This window comes from Somniosus microcephalus, chromosome 23 (assembly GCF_052327205.1).
Source record: "Somniosus microcephalus isolate GS21.2 chromosome 23, FLI_Smic_1.0, whole genome shotgun sequence".
NCBI lineage: Eukaryota > Metazoa > Chordata > Chondrichthyes > Squaliformes > Somniosidae > Somniosus > Somniosus microcephalus.
Window position 1 is genome coordinate 35,945,488 of NC_141009.1, and position 18,848 is coordinate 35,964,335.

Below are 18,848 nucleotides of genomic sequence, written 5' to 3' on the forward strand. Positions count from 1 at the left end.
ACCGATCCGAACCTAGACTCATGTCCAAATTCCTGCCCGCTCCCCGTAACCTTTAATTCCCTTTACTTCTAGGAAACTGTCTATTTCTGTTTTAAATTTATGTAATGATGTAGCTTCTACAGCTTTTTGGGGCAGCATATTCCATGGACCTACCATCCTCTGAGTGAAGTAGTTCCTCCTCATCTCAGTTTTGAAAGAGCAGCCCCTTATTCTAAGACTATGCCCCCTAGTTCTAGTTTCACCCATCATCGGGAACATCCTCCCCGCATCCACCCGATCCAAACCCTTCACAATCTTATATGTTTCAATAAGATTGCCTCTCATTCTTCTGAACTCCAATGAGTAGAGTCCCAATCTACTCAACCTCTCCTCATATGTCCATCCCCTCATCCCCGGGATTAACCGAGTGAACCTTCTTTGTACTGACTCGAGAGCAAGTATGTCCTTTCTTAAGTATGGACACCAAAACTGTACGCAGTATTCCAGGTGCGGTCTCACCAATACCTTGTACAACTGAAGCAATACCTCCCTATTTTTATATTCTATCCCCCTAGCAATGAAAGCCAACATTCCATTGGCCTTCTTAATCACTTGCTGCACCTGCATACTAACCTTTTGAGTTTCGTGCACCAGGACCCCCAGATCCCTTTGTACTTCAGTACTTTCCAGTTTCTTGCCATTAAGATAATAACTTGCTCTACGATTTTTCCTGCCAAAATGCATAACCTCACACTTTCCAGTATTGTATTCCATCTGCCAAATCTCTGCCCACTTACTTAGCCTGTCTATGTCCCCTTGCAGGTTTTTTATGTCCTCCTCACTCACTACTTTCCCTCCCATCTTAGTATCATCTGCAAACTTTGATATGTTACACTTGGTCCCCTCCTCCAAATCGTTAACATAGATTGTGAAGAGTTGGGGACCCAGCACTGACCCCTGCGGAACACCACTAGTTACTGATTGCCAGTCTGAGAATGAACCATTTATCCCAACTCTCTGCCTTCTGTTAGATAGCCAATCCTCTATCCATGCCAGAATATTACCCCCAATCCCGTGATTTTTTATCTTAAGGCCTGTTCCCTTCTAGCAGATTCACAAGTCATGGAGAGCACCTTGGCAAAATGGCCCACAGTCACCATTTTAAACTGGCCTGCTAAATTCCACAGGATCCGTCTATTTCCTAAAAGAGGAAACTATACCTCTTTGTATTAGTAAACAATATTTTTTATGAAAATTATATTTCAATTTCCTCCCAGGTTCAAGTGCTAAAGATGGATGACACATCCTCCACTTCTTCCTACTGGGAAGTGAGCTCCAATGGCTCGGCTGGGAGTCCTCCCTGTAGACCTGAGGAGATTGGTGCTTTCATTCCAATTTTTCTAAGTTTGGTCTTCTCGGCGGGTTTCATTTTGAACAGCATCAGTCTGTGGATCTTCTGGTTTTGCATCAAGAAATGGAGTGCTGGAATGATTCTGCAGTTCAATCTGGCTTTAGCAGATGCCATTATAACGCCTGCTGCACCATTTATGATTGTCTACTTCTCACTGTCGCACTGGCCCTTCGGACAATTTCTCTGTCAGCTGAAGGTCTTCCTGTTAAGCACCCACATGTACGGCAGTATTTACTTTCTCACCCTAATTAGCATACACCGGTACATCGCCGTTGTACACTGTACAAAGAAAACCATCTTTAAGGAGGGGAAGTTTGTAAAGCTAGTTTGTGCGGGAGTCTGGGTTCTTCTGTTTGCCCAAGGAATTCCATTCTTTTTTGTCCTCAAGACGACTGAAATGAACAATTCCACCCAGTGTTTGAACATACATCAGGATGAGCTGGTGGTTTTGTACTTTGTGTGGAACACAGCTATTTTCTTCACTGGCTACCTCATTCCGTTTGTTGCCTCCATCATTTGCTATAGCTTACTTGGCAGCTTCATTGTTAAATTGAACCCCAATCAACTCAACAGTAAATATATGAAGATGAAGTCCATGCGAATGATTATAGTGTCCCTGGTGATTTTTATAATTTGCTTCCTGCCTGTACATGTGTCCCGAACAGTTGGAATTACAATTAAACTCTTTCACCCGGATCAGTGTCAATTACTGAACGACATCGAGCTTGTTTATTACAAGTGTTTGGCGCTGTCGAGCTCAAATTGTTGCCTGGACCCTTTATTGTATTTTTTTGCTTCTAAAAAATTCAAGCAGTCATTCAGCAGTGTTGTGAGTTCTGTAAGATGCTGGAACAAGCAGTGAAAATGAGTATTTCCTTACCTCGTCTCCACTTGCCTGGATGAGTGCAGCTCCACCAACACTCAAGAAGCTCGACACCATCCAAGACAAAGCAGCCCACTTGATTGGCACCCCATCCACCACCTTAAACACTCACTCCCTCCACCACTGGCGCACCGTGGCTGCAGTGTGCACCATCTACAAGATGCACTGCAGCAACTTGTCAAGGCTTCTTCGGCAGCACCTCCCAAACCCGTGAGCCCTACCACCTAGAAGGACAAGGGCAGAAGTTGCATGGGAACACCACCACCTCCAAGTTCCCCTCCCAAGTCACACACCATCCTGACTTGGAAGTATATCACCGATCCTTCATCGTCGCTGGGTCAAAATCCTGGCACTCCCCCTCTAACAGCACTGTGGGAGTACCTTCACCACACGGACTGCAGTGGTTCAAGAAGGTGGCGCACCACCACCTTCTCAAGGGCAACTAGGGATGGGCAATAAATGCGGGCCTTGCCAGAGATGCCCACATCCCATGAACGAATAAAAAAAAATACTTGTAGCTCCAATCACTTGTTATCCAAGTCTGATGAAAGATCATCAACCTGAAAACGTTAACTCTGTTTCTCTATCCACAGATGCTGCCTGACCTGCTGAGTATTTTCAGCATTATCTGTTTTTATTTCAGATTAACAGCATCCGCAGTATTTTGCTTTTGTTCTTGTTTTCTAAACTGTACTTGGGTTAAATAAAACACAATTATGTATTTTCTATGATTAAAACTTAGCAATAATTAGAATTTATGCAGATCATTCTACTTTTACAATCACTATGAATATTAAAGTGAGGACAATCAAAACTTTGTAGAGGAGAGGGCAGCACGGTGGCATAGTGGTTAGCACTGTTGCCTCACAGCGCCAGAGACCCGGGTTCGAATCCAGCCTCGGGCGACTGTCTGTGTGGAGTTTGCACATTCTCCCCGTGTTTGCGTGGGTTTTCTCCGGGTGCTCCGGTTTCCTCCCACAGTCCAAAGATGTGCGGGTTAGGTTGATTGGCTATGATAAATTGACCCTTAGTGTTAGGGGGATTAAATACGTGGAGTTACTGGGATATGTGTTGGTGTAGGGGTTACGGGGATCGGGTGTGATATGTGTCGGTGCAGGCTCGATGGGCCGAAATGGCCTCTATCTGCACTGTGGGGTTTCTGTGATACTGTGTTTGGTACCGTTTATTGCCATTCAAGCTGCATTCTCCCCTAATCCAGCAGGTCGGTGACATGTTTGCAAAATGCAGTGGCAAAAAGGACAAAGCATAGTGAAAGTAAGAAGTGGAGTTTTTTTTAATTGCCAGTAACAGTGATAACAGTGAATGAAAACAGAAGTTGCTGAAAATACACAGCAGGTTCATCGGCACCTAAAATTCAATCAGAAATTATTTGCCACCACTGTTCTGATGGTGGTCTACATGTGTGACATTAACCTATTTTCAGAGACCCATCGAATCTGCCGTGTCTTTCGGCCATTTTCTACTTTTATTTCAGATTTGTAGTTTTTACTTCAATCTCTCTTCCTTGCCACCAAGGGGAAGACCCTCATTTGTGAAGGGGTGTCTCTGAGGACTTGCGACCCTCACCCACGCCCATCTGTGGAGCATGGACTAAACAGCAGTCCTGAGAGACTGAAAGCCATGATGGCTATGTGTGGGAGACCAGCTCCCTATTTCCTGTGCCTCAGTGATTTAAACCTGTGAGAATGATATTGCAAAGAGGAAATGGCTGGTGTTCCTTAAACTGGAGAGGGGCGATGTAATATCAACATTTGGAGAGCTCAGAAATAGCCAGGACAATTTAGATAGTTTGTATTCAAATTCAGTGTTTAAATAGAGTAAGTCACAATTCCCAGCGCTAAAAGAGTCAACTTTTTCTGAATGCACTCCTGTGAAGCGCCTTGGAATGTTTTACTATGTTAAAGGCGCTATATAAATGCAAGTTGACGTAAGAAAACTACTAGGCACTTGGTCTGAGTATTAAACAAGGCTTCAATCAACTGTTTTTCAACATGGAGATCTAGTTGTGTCCTTCACTAGTTCCTGTAAAAGAATGTCCTGAGCAAGCTGGGCCCATGCCCGAGTATTTATACTCTCCCTGGACAGCGCCACCAGCAGGCTGCCCAGTATTACTTCATCAGTCATTTCCACATGAATGACCAGATTCATGTCACAAGTTGTTGCTGATATTTAATTTGAGTTTGTAGGCGAACAATTTGCATGCAGAACACAGAATAGTTTTTTTAAATACCCGCATTTACCATATAAATGGTGAATAATACACATTGAATCGAATGTCTCTGTATGCCAGTTGTATTCTCTACTATTTTCCAAATATACACAGTATTTGCCGAAAAGGATTTCTACCCTGGGTGTTTAAATGTACAAACACTGCTACAAAATATCCTCAATAACAATTGCAGCTTTCCAATCATTGCTGCTTCCAAAAATGTTCTTGGAAGCTGTGAAATGAAAGATATCTGCAAGCCTCCCTAAACTGTTCCTGAACAGTTTATATGTCTGACAGTCACGCCCAACTGTCCTCAAGATGAAATGACTGAGTGGGCAAGTTCAGCAGGAACTGGTCAGTCAACAGCACCCCCTGCCCATCCATCTCTAATTATACCAAGGATAAATTATCCGAATGGATGAGAAGTCATGGCATGTGTGCCCCACAGCTCTTGCTGTATGCTCCTGGCATTCAAAATCCTGCACTCTGTGTCCAAGGAAAGAAAGAATTGCATTTATATAGCACCTTTCACAACCGCTGGACGTCCCAAAGCGCTTTACAACCAATGAAGTCATTTTTGAAGTGTAGTCACTGTTGTAATGTAGGAAACGCGGCAGCTAATTTGCGCACAGCAAGCTCCCACAAACAGCAATGTGATAATGACCAGATAATCAGTTTTTTTTGTTATGTTGATTGAGGGATAAATATTGTCCAGGGCACCAGGGATAACTCCCCTGCTCTTCTTCGAAAGAGTGCCATGGGATCTTTTACGTCCACCTGAGAGAGCAGATGGGGCCTCGGTTTAACATCTCACCCGAAATACGGCACCTCCGATGGTGCAGCGCTCCCTCAGCACTGCACTGGAGTGTCAGCCTAGCTTTATGTGCTCAAGTCTCTAGAATGAGCACTTGAACCTATGACCTTCTGACTCAGAGGCGAGAGTGCTACCAACTGAGCCACTAGCTGACACACAGGAATGCTGAAGATGAAGGTTAACCCTTTGTGTCGATTAGCTCCTACTCCAGGGCATTGGGCTTCACGATGACTGACTGACTGATGCCAGAACTCGTACTTAGAATGGCAGCAGTAGGGCCGAGCTCAGTGCTGCTGAACAGCTCTCTGAACAGTAACAGCTCCTCCTGGGTTGGATTGGGAAAATCTGGGAAGTTGAATCAGAATACACAGTAAATGATGGGAAGATTGAGGTCTGTCCAAGAAGCTCTTTTCTTATAATATTCATGCCTTTTATAGCTCAATAGCACCCTGATTTTACGGAATATAACAAAGAACTTCCTCCCCCTCCCCCTCCCCCATGCATTTTTCCAATAAGAAGTTCTTGGGTTTTGTCCACAAGCAATAACACAAAGTCACTGCACTTCCAAATAACTCATTTTGTGATGCTCTTTGAAATGTTAATGTGTAAAAATAATGGCTGTAATTAAATAAGCGGTAAAATAAATTAAGAAAAATACAAGCCTTCGTTCAAATGGCTCTCCTTGACTGCACCTAATCCAAACTGCATTATCTACATTTTTGCTCACTGCTCCATCTTATCTCGCTGTCTGTCGGGAATTCAGCGGCAGCAGCGGGGCTATAAAAGTCCCAGAGACCAGGTAAGGCCTCAGTGCGTCGGCGGGAATTCAGCGGCATCAGCGGGGCTATAAAAGGCCCCAGAGACCAGGTAAGGCCTCACAGTGTCGGCGGGAACTCAGCGGCAGCAGCAGGGCTATAAAAGGCCCAGAGACCAGGTAAGGCCTCAGTGCGTCGGCGGGTGTGTCAGCGGCAGCAGCGGGGCTATAAAAGTCCCAGAGACCAGGTAAGGCCTCAGTGCGTCGGCGGGTGTGTCAGCGGCAGCAGCGGGGCTATAAAAGTCCCAGAGACCAGGTAAGGCCTCAGTGCGTCGGCGGGAACTCAGCGGCAGCAGCGGGGCTATAAAAGGCCCCAGAGACCAGGTAAGGCCTCAGTGCGTCGGCGGGAACTCAGCAGCAGAGCAGGGCTATAAAAGGCCCAGAGACCAGGTAAGGCCTCAGTGCATCAGCGGGAACTCAGCGGCAGCAGCGGGGCTATAAAAGTCCCAGAGACCAGGTAAGGCCTCAGTGCATCGGCGGGAACTCAGCGGCAGCAGCGGGGCTATAAAAGGCCCGGAGACCAGGTAAGGCCTCAGTGCGTCGGCGGGAACTCAGCGGCAGCAGCGGGGCTATAAAAGTCCCAGAGACCAGGTAAGGCCTCACAGTGTCGGCGGGAACTCAGCGGCAGCAGCGGGGCTATAAAAGTCCCAGAGACCAGGTAAGGCCTCAGTGCGTCGGCGGGAACTCAGCGGCAGCAGCGGGGCTATAAAAGTCCCAGAGACCAGGTAGGTTTACCAGTCTCCAGTCTGGGAACTCGGAGGGAAGGAGAGAGGTAAAAAGTAATCCAAGTGTGACGTCACCAGAAAGCGGGTAAGTGATTGGTTGGTAAGTATTTCTCCCTTTTTAAGCTTAAATCTCTTTGGTTTATAGTTTCTAAGGTGTGATATTCACCATCTAGAATCGGGGCAGAGGGTATTTAAGAATAATATTAATAAATTTAATTAATTACATAGAATGGGAGATCAGGTGATGTGTTGCTGCTGCAATATGTGGGAGCTGGTGGACACCATTGATGCTCACGGTGATCACATTTGCAGTAAGTGTTGGCTGCTCGAGGAATTCCGGCTCCGTGTTGAAGAGCTGGAGTCCGAGCTTCAAACACTGAGACACATCAGGGAGGGGGAGAGTTACCTGGACTCTGTGTATCACGAGGTATTCACACCAATTAGATTAATTAATTCAGATGTAGTCCGTGGCCAGGGTCAGGATGGTGTGACTAGAAGTGAGGCAGGTACGGGGATCCAGGAGGTAGTGTTGGAGGAGCTGCAGCCCTTGCACTTGTCCAACAGGTTCGAGGCTCTTACTCCCTGTGAGGATGGGAACAGGGACTGCGGGGAGGATGAGCAACCTGGCCACAGCACCGTGGAGCGGGGGGCCATTCAAGTGGGGGGAGTTAAAAGAAATGTTGTAGTGGTAGGGGATAGTATCGTTAGGGGGATAGATAGAGTTCTTTGCAGCCGAGAGCGAGAGTCCCAAAGGCTGTGTTGCCTGCCCGGTGCCAGGGTTAAGGACATCTCCTCTGGACTGGAGAGAAACTTGGAGTGGGAGGGGGAGGATCCAGTTGTCGTGGTCCATGTTGGTACCAACGACATAGATAGGACAAGGAAGGAGGTTCTGCTGAGGGAGTTTGAGCAGCTAGGGGCCAAATTAAAAAGCAGAACCACAAGGGTACTAATCTCTGGATTATTACCTGAGCCATGAACGAATTTGGCTAGGACAAATAAAATTAGAGAGTTAAATGCGTGGCTCAAAGACTGGTGTGGGAGAAATGGGTTTTGCTTCCTGGGACACTGGCACCAGTACTGGGGCAGGAGGGAGCTGTTCCGTTGGGACGGGCTTCACTTGGCCAGTGCTGGGACTAGAGTCCTGGCGGATCATATAACTAGGGTTGTAGAGAGGGCTTTAAACTAACTAGTGGGGGGAGGCTCCTAGAGAGCAAATAATAAAAATGACAACAAAGAAGGTCCTAGACTTAGGTAGCAGTGGGGAAATTTAAAACCAGAGCGTGTCAGGAAGGGGCAGAAGGTATGGAGTAAAAGGTAAAGTGATAAAAAGGGCAAAAGCAGGAACTAAGTGTCACAAAACATCTTTGAAAGTTCTCTATCTGAATGCACGTAGCATTCGTAACAAAATAGACGAGTTAATGGCACAAGTATCTACATATGGGTATGATCTTGCGGCCATTACAGAAACATGGCTGCAGGATGACAATGCCTGGGAATTAAACATACCAGGTTATTTAACGACCAGGAAGGACAGGCAGGAAGGAAGGGGAGGTGGGGTGGCTATGTTAATAAAGGAAGGAATCACTGTAATACAGAGAAATGATATTGGGTCAAAAGATCAGGATAATGAAACAGTTTGGGTGGAGGTAAGGAATAATAAGGGGAAAAAAACACTAGTGGGCATAATCTATAGGCCTCCGAACAGTGGCAACTCTGTTGGACGGAGTATCAATCAGGAAATAGTTGAGGCTTGTAATAAGGGAACATCTATAATTATGGGGGATTTTAACTATCATATTAATTGGACAAATCAAATTGGGCAGGGCTGCCTTGAGGATGAGTTCATTGAGTGTATTAGGGATGGATTTCTTGAGCAGTATGTAACTGAACCGACCAGGGGGCAAGCAACCTTAGATCTGGTCTTGTGTAACGAGACAGGATTAATTAAAAATGTCCTAGTAAAGGATCCCCTTGGAATGAGTGACCATAACATGGTTGAATTCCATATTCAATTAGAGGGTGAGAAGGTTGGATCTCAAACAAGCGTGCTAAGCTTGAATAAAGGAGACTATGAAGGTATGAGAGCGGAATTGAGTAGAGTGGATTGGGAAAATAGATTAAAGGGTAAGACGATACATGATCAGTGGTGTACATTTAAGGAGTTATTTTACAACTTCCAAAAAAAATATATTCCACTGAGAAGAAAAGGGTGTAAAAGAAAAGACAGCTATCCGTGGCTAAGTAAAGAAATTAAGGATAGTATTCGACTAAAAACAAGGGCATATAAGGTAGCCAAATCTAGCGGGAGGATAGAGGATTGGGAAAACTTTAAAAGACAGCAAAAAATAACTAAAAGATTGATTAAGAAAGGGAAGATAGATTATGAAAGTAAATTAGCAAAAAATATAAAAACAGATAGTAAGAGTTTTTATAGTTATATCAAAAGAAAGAGGGTGGCTAAAGTAAATGTTGGTCCCTTAGAGGATGAGACCGGGAAATTAATGTTGGGAAATATGGAGATGGCAAAAACACTGAATGAATATTTTGTATCAGTCTTTACAGTAGAAGACACTAAGAATATCCCAACACTGGACAAACAGGGGGCTAAAGGGGGGGAGGAGCTAAACACGATCAAAATCACTAAGGAAGTGGTACTCGGTAAAATAATGGGACTCCAGGCGGATAAATCACCTGGACCTGATGGCTTACATCCTAGGGTCTTGAGGGAAGTGGCGGTAGGGATTGTGGATGCATTGGTAATAATTTTCCAAAACTCCCTGGACTCGGCAAAGGTCCCGGCAGACTGGAAAACTGCTAATGTAACACCCTTATTTAAAAAGGGCAGTAGACAGAAGGCTGGAAACTATAGACCAGTTAGCCTAACATCTGTGGTAGGTAAAATTTTGGAGTCCATTATTAAGGAGACAGTAACAGGACATTTGGATAATCATAATTTAAAAGGACAAAGTCAGCATGGTTTTATGAAGGGGAAGTCATGTTTGACAAATTTGCTGGAGTTCTTTGAGGAAGTAACATATAGGGTGGATAAAGGGGAACCAGTGGACGTAGTGTATTTAGACTTCCAAAAGGCATTTGACAAGGTGCCACACAAAAGATTATTGCTTAAGATAAAAAATCACGGGATTGGGGGTAATATTCTGGCATGGATAGAGGATTGGCTATCTAACAGAAGGCAGAGAGTTGGGATAAATGGTTCATTCTCAGACTGGCAATCAGTAACTAGTGGTGTTCCGCAGGGGTCAGTGCTGGGTCCCCAACTCTTTACAATCTATATTAACGATTTGGAGGAGGGGACCGAGTGTAACATATCAAAGTTTGCAGATGATACTAAGATGGGAGGGAAAGTAGTGAGTGAGGAGGACATAAAAAACCTGCAAGGGGACATCGACAGGCTAAGTAAGTGGGCAGAGATTGTGAGGTTATGCACTTTGGCAGGAAAAATCGTAGAGCAAGTTATTATCTTAATGGCAAGAAACTGGAAAGTACTGAAGTACAAAGGAATCTGGGGGTCCTGGTGCAAGAAACTCAAAAGGTTAGTATGCAGGTGCAGCAAGTGATTAAGAAGGCCAATGGAATGTTGGCTTTCATTGCTAGGGGGATAGAATATAAAAATAGGGAGGTATTGCTTCAGTTGTACAAGGTATTGGTGAGACCGCACCTGGAATACTGCGTACAGTTTTGGTGTCCATACTTAAGAAAGGACATACTTGCTCTCGAGTCAGTACAAAGAAGGTTCACTCGGTTAATCCCGGGGATGAGGGGATGGACATATGAGGAGAGGTTGAGTAGATTGGGACTCTACTCATTGGAGTTCAGAAGAATGAGAGGCGATCTTATTGAAACATATAAGATTGTGAAGAGGTTGGATCGGGTGGATGCGGGGAGGATGTTCCCGATGATGGGTGAAACGAGAACTAGGGGGCATAGTCTTAGAATAAGGGGCTGCTCTTTCAAAACTGAGATGAGGAGGAACTACTTCACTCAGAGGGTGGTAGGTCCATGGAATATGCTGCCCCAAAAAGCTGTAGAAGCTACATCATTACATAAATTTAAAACAGAAATAGACAGTTTCCTAGAAGTAAAGGGAATTAAGGGTTACGGGGAGCGGGCAGGAATTTGTACATGAGACTAGGTTCGGATCGGTCATAGCCCTGTGGGTAGCGGAGCGGGCCCAGGGGCCGTGTAGCCCGATCCTGCTCCTATTTCGTGTGTCTAATTCTGTTAGATTCAGGAGATGGTTCTATGATAGTTGATTGGCGGTTAGGATCAGATCAGCCATGATCTTATTGAATGGCGGAGCAGGCTCGAGGGGCCGATTGGCCTACTCCTGCTCCTATTTCTTATGTTCTTATGTTCTTATGTAAATGTCTGTCATACATCAGACAATTCAGTTAACAATGTCAAAAGTATAAAAAATAGAAACAGATGATCATTTTTTTTTGAATGGGAACTGGAAATTTCTAAGCATCTACCCAACAGCAAGCTTCCCTCACCAGCAGCAGCTCACTTTCAATTGACTTCAGTATTACAGCAATTAGAACAGGTAAGAAGCCAGTGTTAAGGACATTATAATGTTGGTGATTTGAACTTCTCTGTCAATATGCAGTGCAGTGACATCAACAACATGTGCATTCTTGTAGTTTTATTTTGATTCATAGAAAATTACAAAGTAATACGTCCTTTTGGTTCTTTTGTTTTATCTTGAGCTGAGACCAGAAGCTTAACTGGACCAGCCACATAAATACTGTGGCAACAAGAGCAGGTCAGAGGCTAGGTATTCTGCGGCGAGTGTCTCACCCCCTGACTCCCCAAAGCCTTTCCACCATCTACAAAGCACCAGTCAGGAGTGTGATGGAATACCTCCACTTGCCTGGATGAGTTCAGCTCCAACAACACTCAAGAAGCTCGACACCATCCAGGACAAAGCAGCCCACTTGATTGGCACCCCATCCACCACCTTAAACATTCACTCCCTCCACCACCGGCATACCGTGGCTGCAGTGTGTACCATCTACAAGATGCACTGCAGCAACTCGCCAAGGCTTCTTCAACAGCACCTCCCAAACCCGCGACCTCTTCCATCTAGAAGAACAAGGGCAGCAGGCGCATGGGAACACCATCACCAAGTTCCCCTCTAAGTCACACACCATCCTGACTTGGAAATATATCGCCATTCCTTCATCATCGCTAGGTCAAAATCCTGGAACTCTCTCCCTAACAGCACTGTGGGAGTACCTTCCCCACACGGACTGCAGCGGTTCAAGAAGGCGGCTCTCCACCACCTTCTCAAGGGCAATTAGGGTTGGGCAATAAATGCTGGCCTTGCCAGCGACACCCACATCCCATGATCAAATTTTAAAAAATTATGGGATTTTTTTTAAACAACACTCAAAACATTCATGTAAATCACAGACATGAGAATTGTTTTTAAAAACCCACAAAACATATTTTTAAAGTGCTTGCAAGAAACTGAAAACCAGTCTCTTGTAGAGTCGAGCTCTGTATTAATTTTAAAAAATTGTTTTCCGACAGCATATTCTTTTCAATCGTCTTTTTTTAGATTTTGCAACTCAAAAGAATGCTGACAAAGAGTTGCTGAGGAACGGTATAGGGCGAGATTGGTTCGGAGGCAGACATGCACAAGACATGAAACTTTGGGGACAGCTGATTAAACCGAGTTACCTATTGCCCTTCTCTGACCATTGGCGAATCTGCCATCTTCCAAAATGTGACATCTCTGCCCGTCGAATGCCATGAATGATCTCGTGGAATTGCCCTTGCTTTTAGTTCAAGCTGGGTTTTTGGGTGGGCCTGTATTTCCTGTCAGCGAAATGGCATCTGAACTAATGAAACAAGCCTTTTCAAATCTGAGGTTTCGGATGTCTGAGGTTAGAGGCCAAGAAGAGGGCAGAACTTGAGAGTGAAAATGGCAATCAGAAAATCAAGTATGTCACCAGAGAACGAAACTGTGGGACGCAAGGTTGGAGAAGTATTCAGGAGTTTAGCTTGACTTACTTTCAGTGAGCAGGGTGAAACTTTTCCGCAAGAGATTGAATGGATTAAGTAATGCCCAAGATCAAATAGACTGCTGTGTGGAACACAAATAGGCCAATCAGCCTTCTTTTGTTCAGTGCTTCCTGCAGTTCTTTCGTTGATAAGCTCTAAGCATCTTGTGATTTGGTTTACTTCAGTGTTGACTGTAATTTGCGTCCCCCCCGGCAGAGGGAGCTATGATTAGAGTTTTATATATAGACACAACTAATACAACAGGAACAACTTGCATTTTTATTGCACCTTTAATATAGAAAAATGTCCCTAAGAGGGGTGACCAATAGCTTGGTCAAAGAGGTGGGTTTGAAGGATGGTATTTCAGGAAGAGAGGGAGGTGGCGAGGCAGAGGCGTCCCGGGTTTAGGGAGGAAATTTCAGCGCTGCAGGCACGGCCAGCAGTTTGGGGCGATGAGAAAGGGGATGCATAAGAGGAACGGGAGTTTGTAAGGGAGGGGAAGGGAAGGAGCTGTTACAGAGATAGGGTGGGGCAAGGCGAGGGATGGATTTCAACAGAAGAATGAGAATTTTAAATACAAGACATTGGGAGCCAAGGTGGGTTCGAGAAACAGACTTGATGAGGTGGTCAAGGTTTGGTGTGGGATAGGATACTGGAAGCAGAGTTTTGAATGAACCAACTTTTATGGAGATTGGAGAATAGGAATGTGTACTGATGAGCAAAGGAATAGTCAAGTCTGAAGTGCAAAAGGCATGGCTCAGGGTTTCAGTGGCAAATGGGCTGAAGTCGGGGTACAGGTGGGCGATATTATGGAGGTGGAAGTAGACGGTCCTGTGATGGACGTAGTGTAGGGTTGAAAGTACAGCTCAGGGTCAAGCAGGACATTAAGGTGGTGATCAGTCTGGTTCAGCCTGAGACACTGGCCAAGAAAGGGGATGGAGTTGATGCCAAAGATCCGGGGTTTATGGCAGGAGCTTTGGTCTTCCTGATGTTTAGCTGGCTCAGGCCAATGTAAGACTGGATGTTGGAAAAGCAGTGTGACAGCATGCAGGCGCTGGAGGGGTGGAGAGAACTGCTGAAGCTGGGTGACATCAGCAAAGATGTGGAAACTGATTGCATTTCTACAGAGGGTATGGTATCATAATGGTTATGCTACTGGACTAGTAATCCAAGAGGCTCGGATGAATAATCCAGAATTCAAATCCCAACCTGGCAGTTTGAGAATTTTAAATTCAGTTTTAAAAATCTGGTATTGTAAAGGTGGTATCAGTAAAAAGTGACCAGGTTGTCATACAAACCCAACTGGTTCATTAATGTCCTTTCGGAAAAAAAACCTGCCGTCCTTACCTGGTCTGGCCTATATGTAACTCCAGTCCCACACCAACGTGGAAGTAAACTAACACACCGGGGTCAAGCTCCATTTACACACCAATGGGCCGATTTGAATATTTTGGGTAGCCCGCCCATTCTGGGGACCAAGACGCCGGAGGCATTTTGAGGCTCTGATCTAATCGGATCCGTCTTTCGGATGAGACGTTATACCGAGGCCCCGTCTGCTCTCTCAGGTGGACGTAAAAGATCCCATGGCACTATTTCAAAAAAGAGCAGGGGAGTTCTCCAATATTTATCCCTCAACCAACATAACAAAAACAGATTATCTGGTCATTATCACATTGCTGTTTGTGGGAGCTTGCTGTGCGCAATTGGCTGCCGCGTTTCACACGTTACAACAGTGACTACACTTCAAAAAGTACTTCATTGGCTGTAAAGCGCTTTGAGACGTCCGGTGGTCATGAAAGGCGCTATATAAATGCAAGTCTTTCTTTCTTTCTTTTAAATGGATCTGGCGTGCTGCAGGTGCCAAACGAGCATCTCGATGTAGCTCGCCAGGTTCAGACCGGCCCAATATCGGGAGGCCGCTGAGTCGGCAGCAAGGTTAGCGCAGGGGTGAGTGCGGCAATCATGGGAGCTGGGGGAGAGATCAGGCCGGCAGCAGCCCAGATTATTTTAGTGGGTCTTGGTGGCACACTCCTGCTTTTCCTGGCCCTACAAAAAGAATTTAACAATTCAATTCAATTCAATTTTATTTGCCATATGTAACTAGTACAATGGAATGCTTACTCCCCGTGGGGACACGTCAGCTATTTTTACAGCGCCGTGTTCAGAAAGTCAATTCTTTGGCATCCAGTGGCAGTGGGAGCACGATGTCCCTCAGCCGCTCCATACTCCTGGTCACCGCGGCCTCCTCCTCACTGTTGGCGGCTCGGCTCCACGTGTGGTGGTCTGCTTCTCCCGCTTACCCTCTGGCCACCATTCCCGGCTCCCCTCCTCCCAGTCGGACTGTGAGTCGTCGTGGCTGCTGCTGCTGCTCGATGCGCTGCGCTGCCTCCACCCGACTCGCCGAACACATCCTCCGGTCGCCGCGGCCTCCACCTCACCGTCGCCGGCTCCACGGTCCAACGGCCCGGGGCCTCCCCCCATTAATTAGTTTAAAGCCCTCTCTACAGCCCTAGTTATTCGATTTGCCAGGACTCTAGTCCCAGCTCTGGCAAAGTGAAGTCCGTCCCAACGGAACAGCTCTCTCCTGTCCCAGTAAACTGTTCTCCGCTCCGTAAAACACGTAAAAAACTCCGTAAAAAAAGTAAAACACTTACCTTTCCAGGGCCTCTTCGGCTAAATCATCAATGGAACTGGTCAGAGAGTACACAGTGCACAGTCCGACCAGTTCTATCCTAAAGTGGCGATCGGGCTCCAATGCATGTCACAGGACTCAATTGGCTCATTAAAAGGGGCCTGCTGCCTGAACCAGGCTAGAGCTTTGGTTGGCCAGTGACAGGACTTCCTGAGAATTGCCAGGGGCCGATCGTTGGTGTGAGCGAGGCGCTATGTCTGCCGACTTCATTTTAAGTCTGTTAACCGCCCTGCCAATGTTGATTTTTGTCAAGTTAAAATCCAACACCAACTTTCTCACGTGTGTGGTCTAACTCCATATCGCTCATAAAACCATGCTGACTCTGCTTGACTATATTATGATTTTCTAAATGTCCTGCTACCACTTCCTTAATGATGGATGTTAGGCTAACTGGTCGATAGTTGCCTGCTTTCTGTCTCCCTCCTTTCTTAAAATAGGGGTGTTACATTTGCGGTTTTCCAGTCCGCTGGGACCTCTCCAGAATCCAGGGAATTTTGGTAAAGTACAACCAATGCATCCACTATCTCTGCAGCCACCTCTTTTAAGACTCTGGGATGCAGGCCATCGGGTCCAGGGGACTTGTCCATCTTTAGTCCCATTAGTTTGCCTAGTACTTTCTAGTGATAGTGATTATTTTAAGTTCCTCCCCGCCCCACCACCCCAATAGCCCCTTGATTATCCATTATTGGGATGCTTTTAGTGTCTTCTACCGTGAAGACCGATACAAAATATTTGTTCAAAGTCGCCACCATTTCCCTGTTTCCCATTATTAATTCCCCAGACTCATCCTCTAGGGGACCAACGTTTACTTTAGCTACTCTCTTCCTTTTTATATACCTGTAGGAGCTCTTACTGTCTGTTTTTATATTTCTTGCTAGGTTACTCGCATAAGCTATCTTCTCTTTCTTTATCATTTTTTTAGTCGTCCTTTGCTGATTTTTAAAAATTTCCCAATCCTCTGGCCTTTCACTATTCTTCACAACATTGTATGCTTTTGTTTTCAATTAGATACCATCCTTTACTTCCTTAGTTAGCCACGGATGGTTCATCTTTCTCTTAGAGTCTTTCTTCCTCACTGGAATATATCTTTGCTGAGAGTTATGAAATAGCTCCTTAAATGTTTGCCACTGCTTTTCTACAGTCTTACCCTGTAATATATTTCCCCAGTCCACTTTAACCAAGTCTGCCTTCATACCTTTGTAATTACCTTTATTTAAGTTCAGGACACTAGTTTGAGACCTAGCTTTCTCACCCTCAAACTGAATTTGAAATTCCACCATGCTATGATCACTCTTCCCAAGAAGACCCTTCACGTCGAGATCATTAATTAATCCAGCCTCGTTATACATTACCAGATCTAAAATAATTTTCTCCCTGGTTGGTTCCACAACATATTGTTCTAAGAAATCATCCTGCATACACTCTAAGAACTCTTCCTCAAGTCTACCTTTGTCAATTTGTTTTGTCCAATCAATTTGAAGATTAAAATCTCCCAATCTTACAAGCCTCTATTATTTCTTGACATATACTCTGCCCTACAGTGTGGCTACTGTTTGGGGGCCTGTAGACCAATCCCACCAGTGACTTCTTACCCTTATTATTTCTTATCTCCACCCAAACTGATTCTACATCTTGATCTTCTAGGCCAATATCATCTCTCACTACTGCACTGATCTCATCCCTTATTAACAGAGCTACACCACCTCCTTTACCTTTCTGCCTATCCTTACAAAATGGCAAATACCCCTGAATGGTCCAAGATGGCGTCCGTGGCGGTCGCAGGGTAAGCGCTCTCCCTGAGTCGGTCGGCCCACTCCTGCTACAGACGCTGTGCATCGGCGCTGATGAGTTCGGCGAGTCAGCGGGGAGGCAGCAGAAGCAGCGATGGAGGCCACGACGACCCGCTGTAGCACGGCGGCCGGCAGCTCCTCAGCGGGAGGCTCGGAGGTCGAACCGGTAGGAGGGGAGGCGCCCAGTGGACCAAGGGTGGGAAAAGCAGGCCCTGGTAGGTCGGACACCGCAGGAGGCTCGGAGGTCAGACCGGGTGGAAGGAGAACCAGGGAGAAGCAGGCCCCGGGACGTCGGTACCACGGCGGCTGAAAATTGTCGGGCAGGAGTGCGGGAAAGGCGGAGCGAGGCGAGAGCGGACCCTATTGTGATGGCGCCGATGAAGATGGCTGCCGTCCTTGCGGGCTCCGTGTGTACCAGGCTCGGCTCGTTAAGAAAAAAGCATTTCACTGACTGGATTTCACTTGTTGTATTTGGTTATGTGACAAATAAAATTGAAATTGAAATTGAAATTGAATATTGAGTTCCCAGCCTTGGTCACCTTGCAACCACGTCTCTGTAATGGCTATCACATCATACCCATTTATTTCTATTTGTGCTGTCAACTCATCTATCTTGTTACGAATGCTGCGTGCGTTCAGATATAGAGCTTTTAATTTTGTCTTTTTACCATTTTTCCCTACTCTGACCCCCCATTCTGATGCACTCTTATGTGTATACGCTCTGTCCCTTCCTGTCACACTCTGGTTATCATTACCCCTATCGCTACTCTGCACTTTTGCCTTCTCATTTTTCTTTGACTTTTTAAATTTCCGCTCAGCGTATTTACACTGGATCATTCCAGATCTCACGTCTTCAAATTCCCCTCCCCCCTAATGTTAAACTGCAACGCCGAGCTTCTCAAACCCGAGCTACAGTTCACCAGCTACGGGAAGTCTTTAGCAGTTTGGGTTTCAAAGTCATCCTTCCTGTCACCGCCTGCCTTTGACCACCACGACATCATGGTACAATCTCTGTAATCAGTTCCTCCCACCAAATGAAGATGGTTTATTTTCTTTCACCATGAAATGATAAACTCGATAAATGCTGCACCCCCAGTGGGGAGCTACAGTCGAAGGGAGAATGGGTTGGAGATAGGACAACCTCATGTAGGTTCTTTGACATCTTTTCAAGCACAGTTTTATTAACTGTTAGGATTTCTCATTAGGTACATGTGCACTTCAGTGCGTTGTGACATTACCACACAGACTTTACAATAAGAAAACAATTTTGCAAACAAGGCGTGAGATCTGGATGATCCAGTGTAAATTCATTGTCCAGAACCACACTGAACGGCAGAGCAATTTGCTCTCAGTTCATTTTGTGCAATTATCTCAAGTCCTATGTCTTTTCGATAGAGAAAACTGAGCGTAACAGTAAGCAAGACCCACTGTAAAAATGAGCACAATGGTTGTGGGTTATAAAATGCCTATTTAAAAAAATATT

The 18,848-nt window shown here is 45.5% G+C and overlaps 1 protein-coding gene across 1 annotated transcript; it reads left to right on the forward strand.

Moving 5' to 3' along the window:
- Nucleotides 1-589: 589 nt before the first annotated feature.
- LOC147101819 (P2Y purinoceptor 4-like) lies at nt 590-5,948 on the forward strand. Its single transcript, XM_085965780.1, has one exon. The coding sequence runs from the start codon at nt 1,272-1,274 to the stop codon at nt 2,250-2,252; it is 981 nt and encodes a 326-aa protein (XP_085821906.1). The 5' UTR covers nt 590-1,271; the 3' UTR covers nt 2,253-5,948.
- The last annotated feature ends 12,900 nt before the right edge of the window (nt 5,949-18,848 follow it).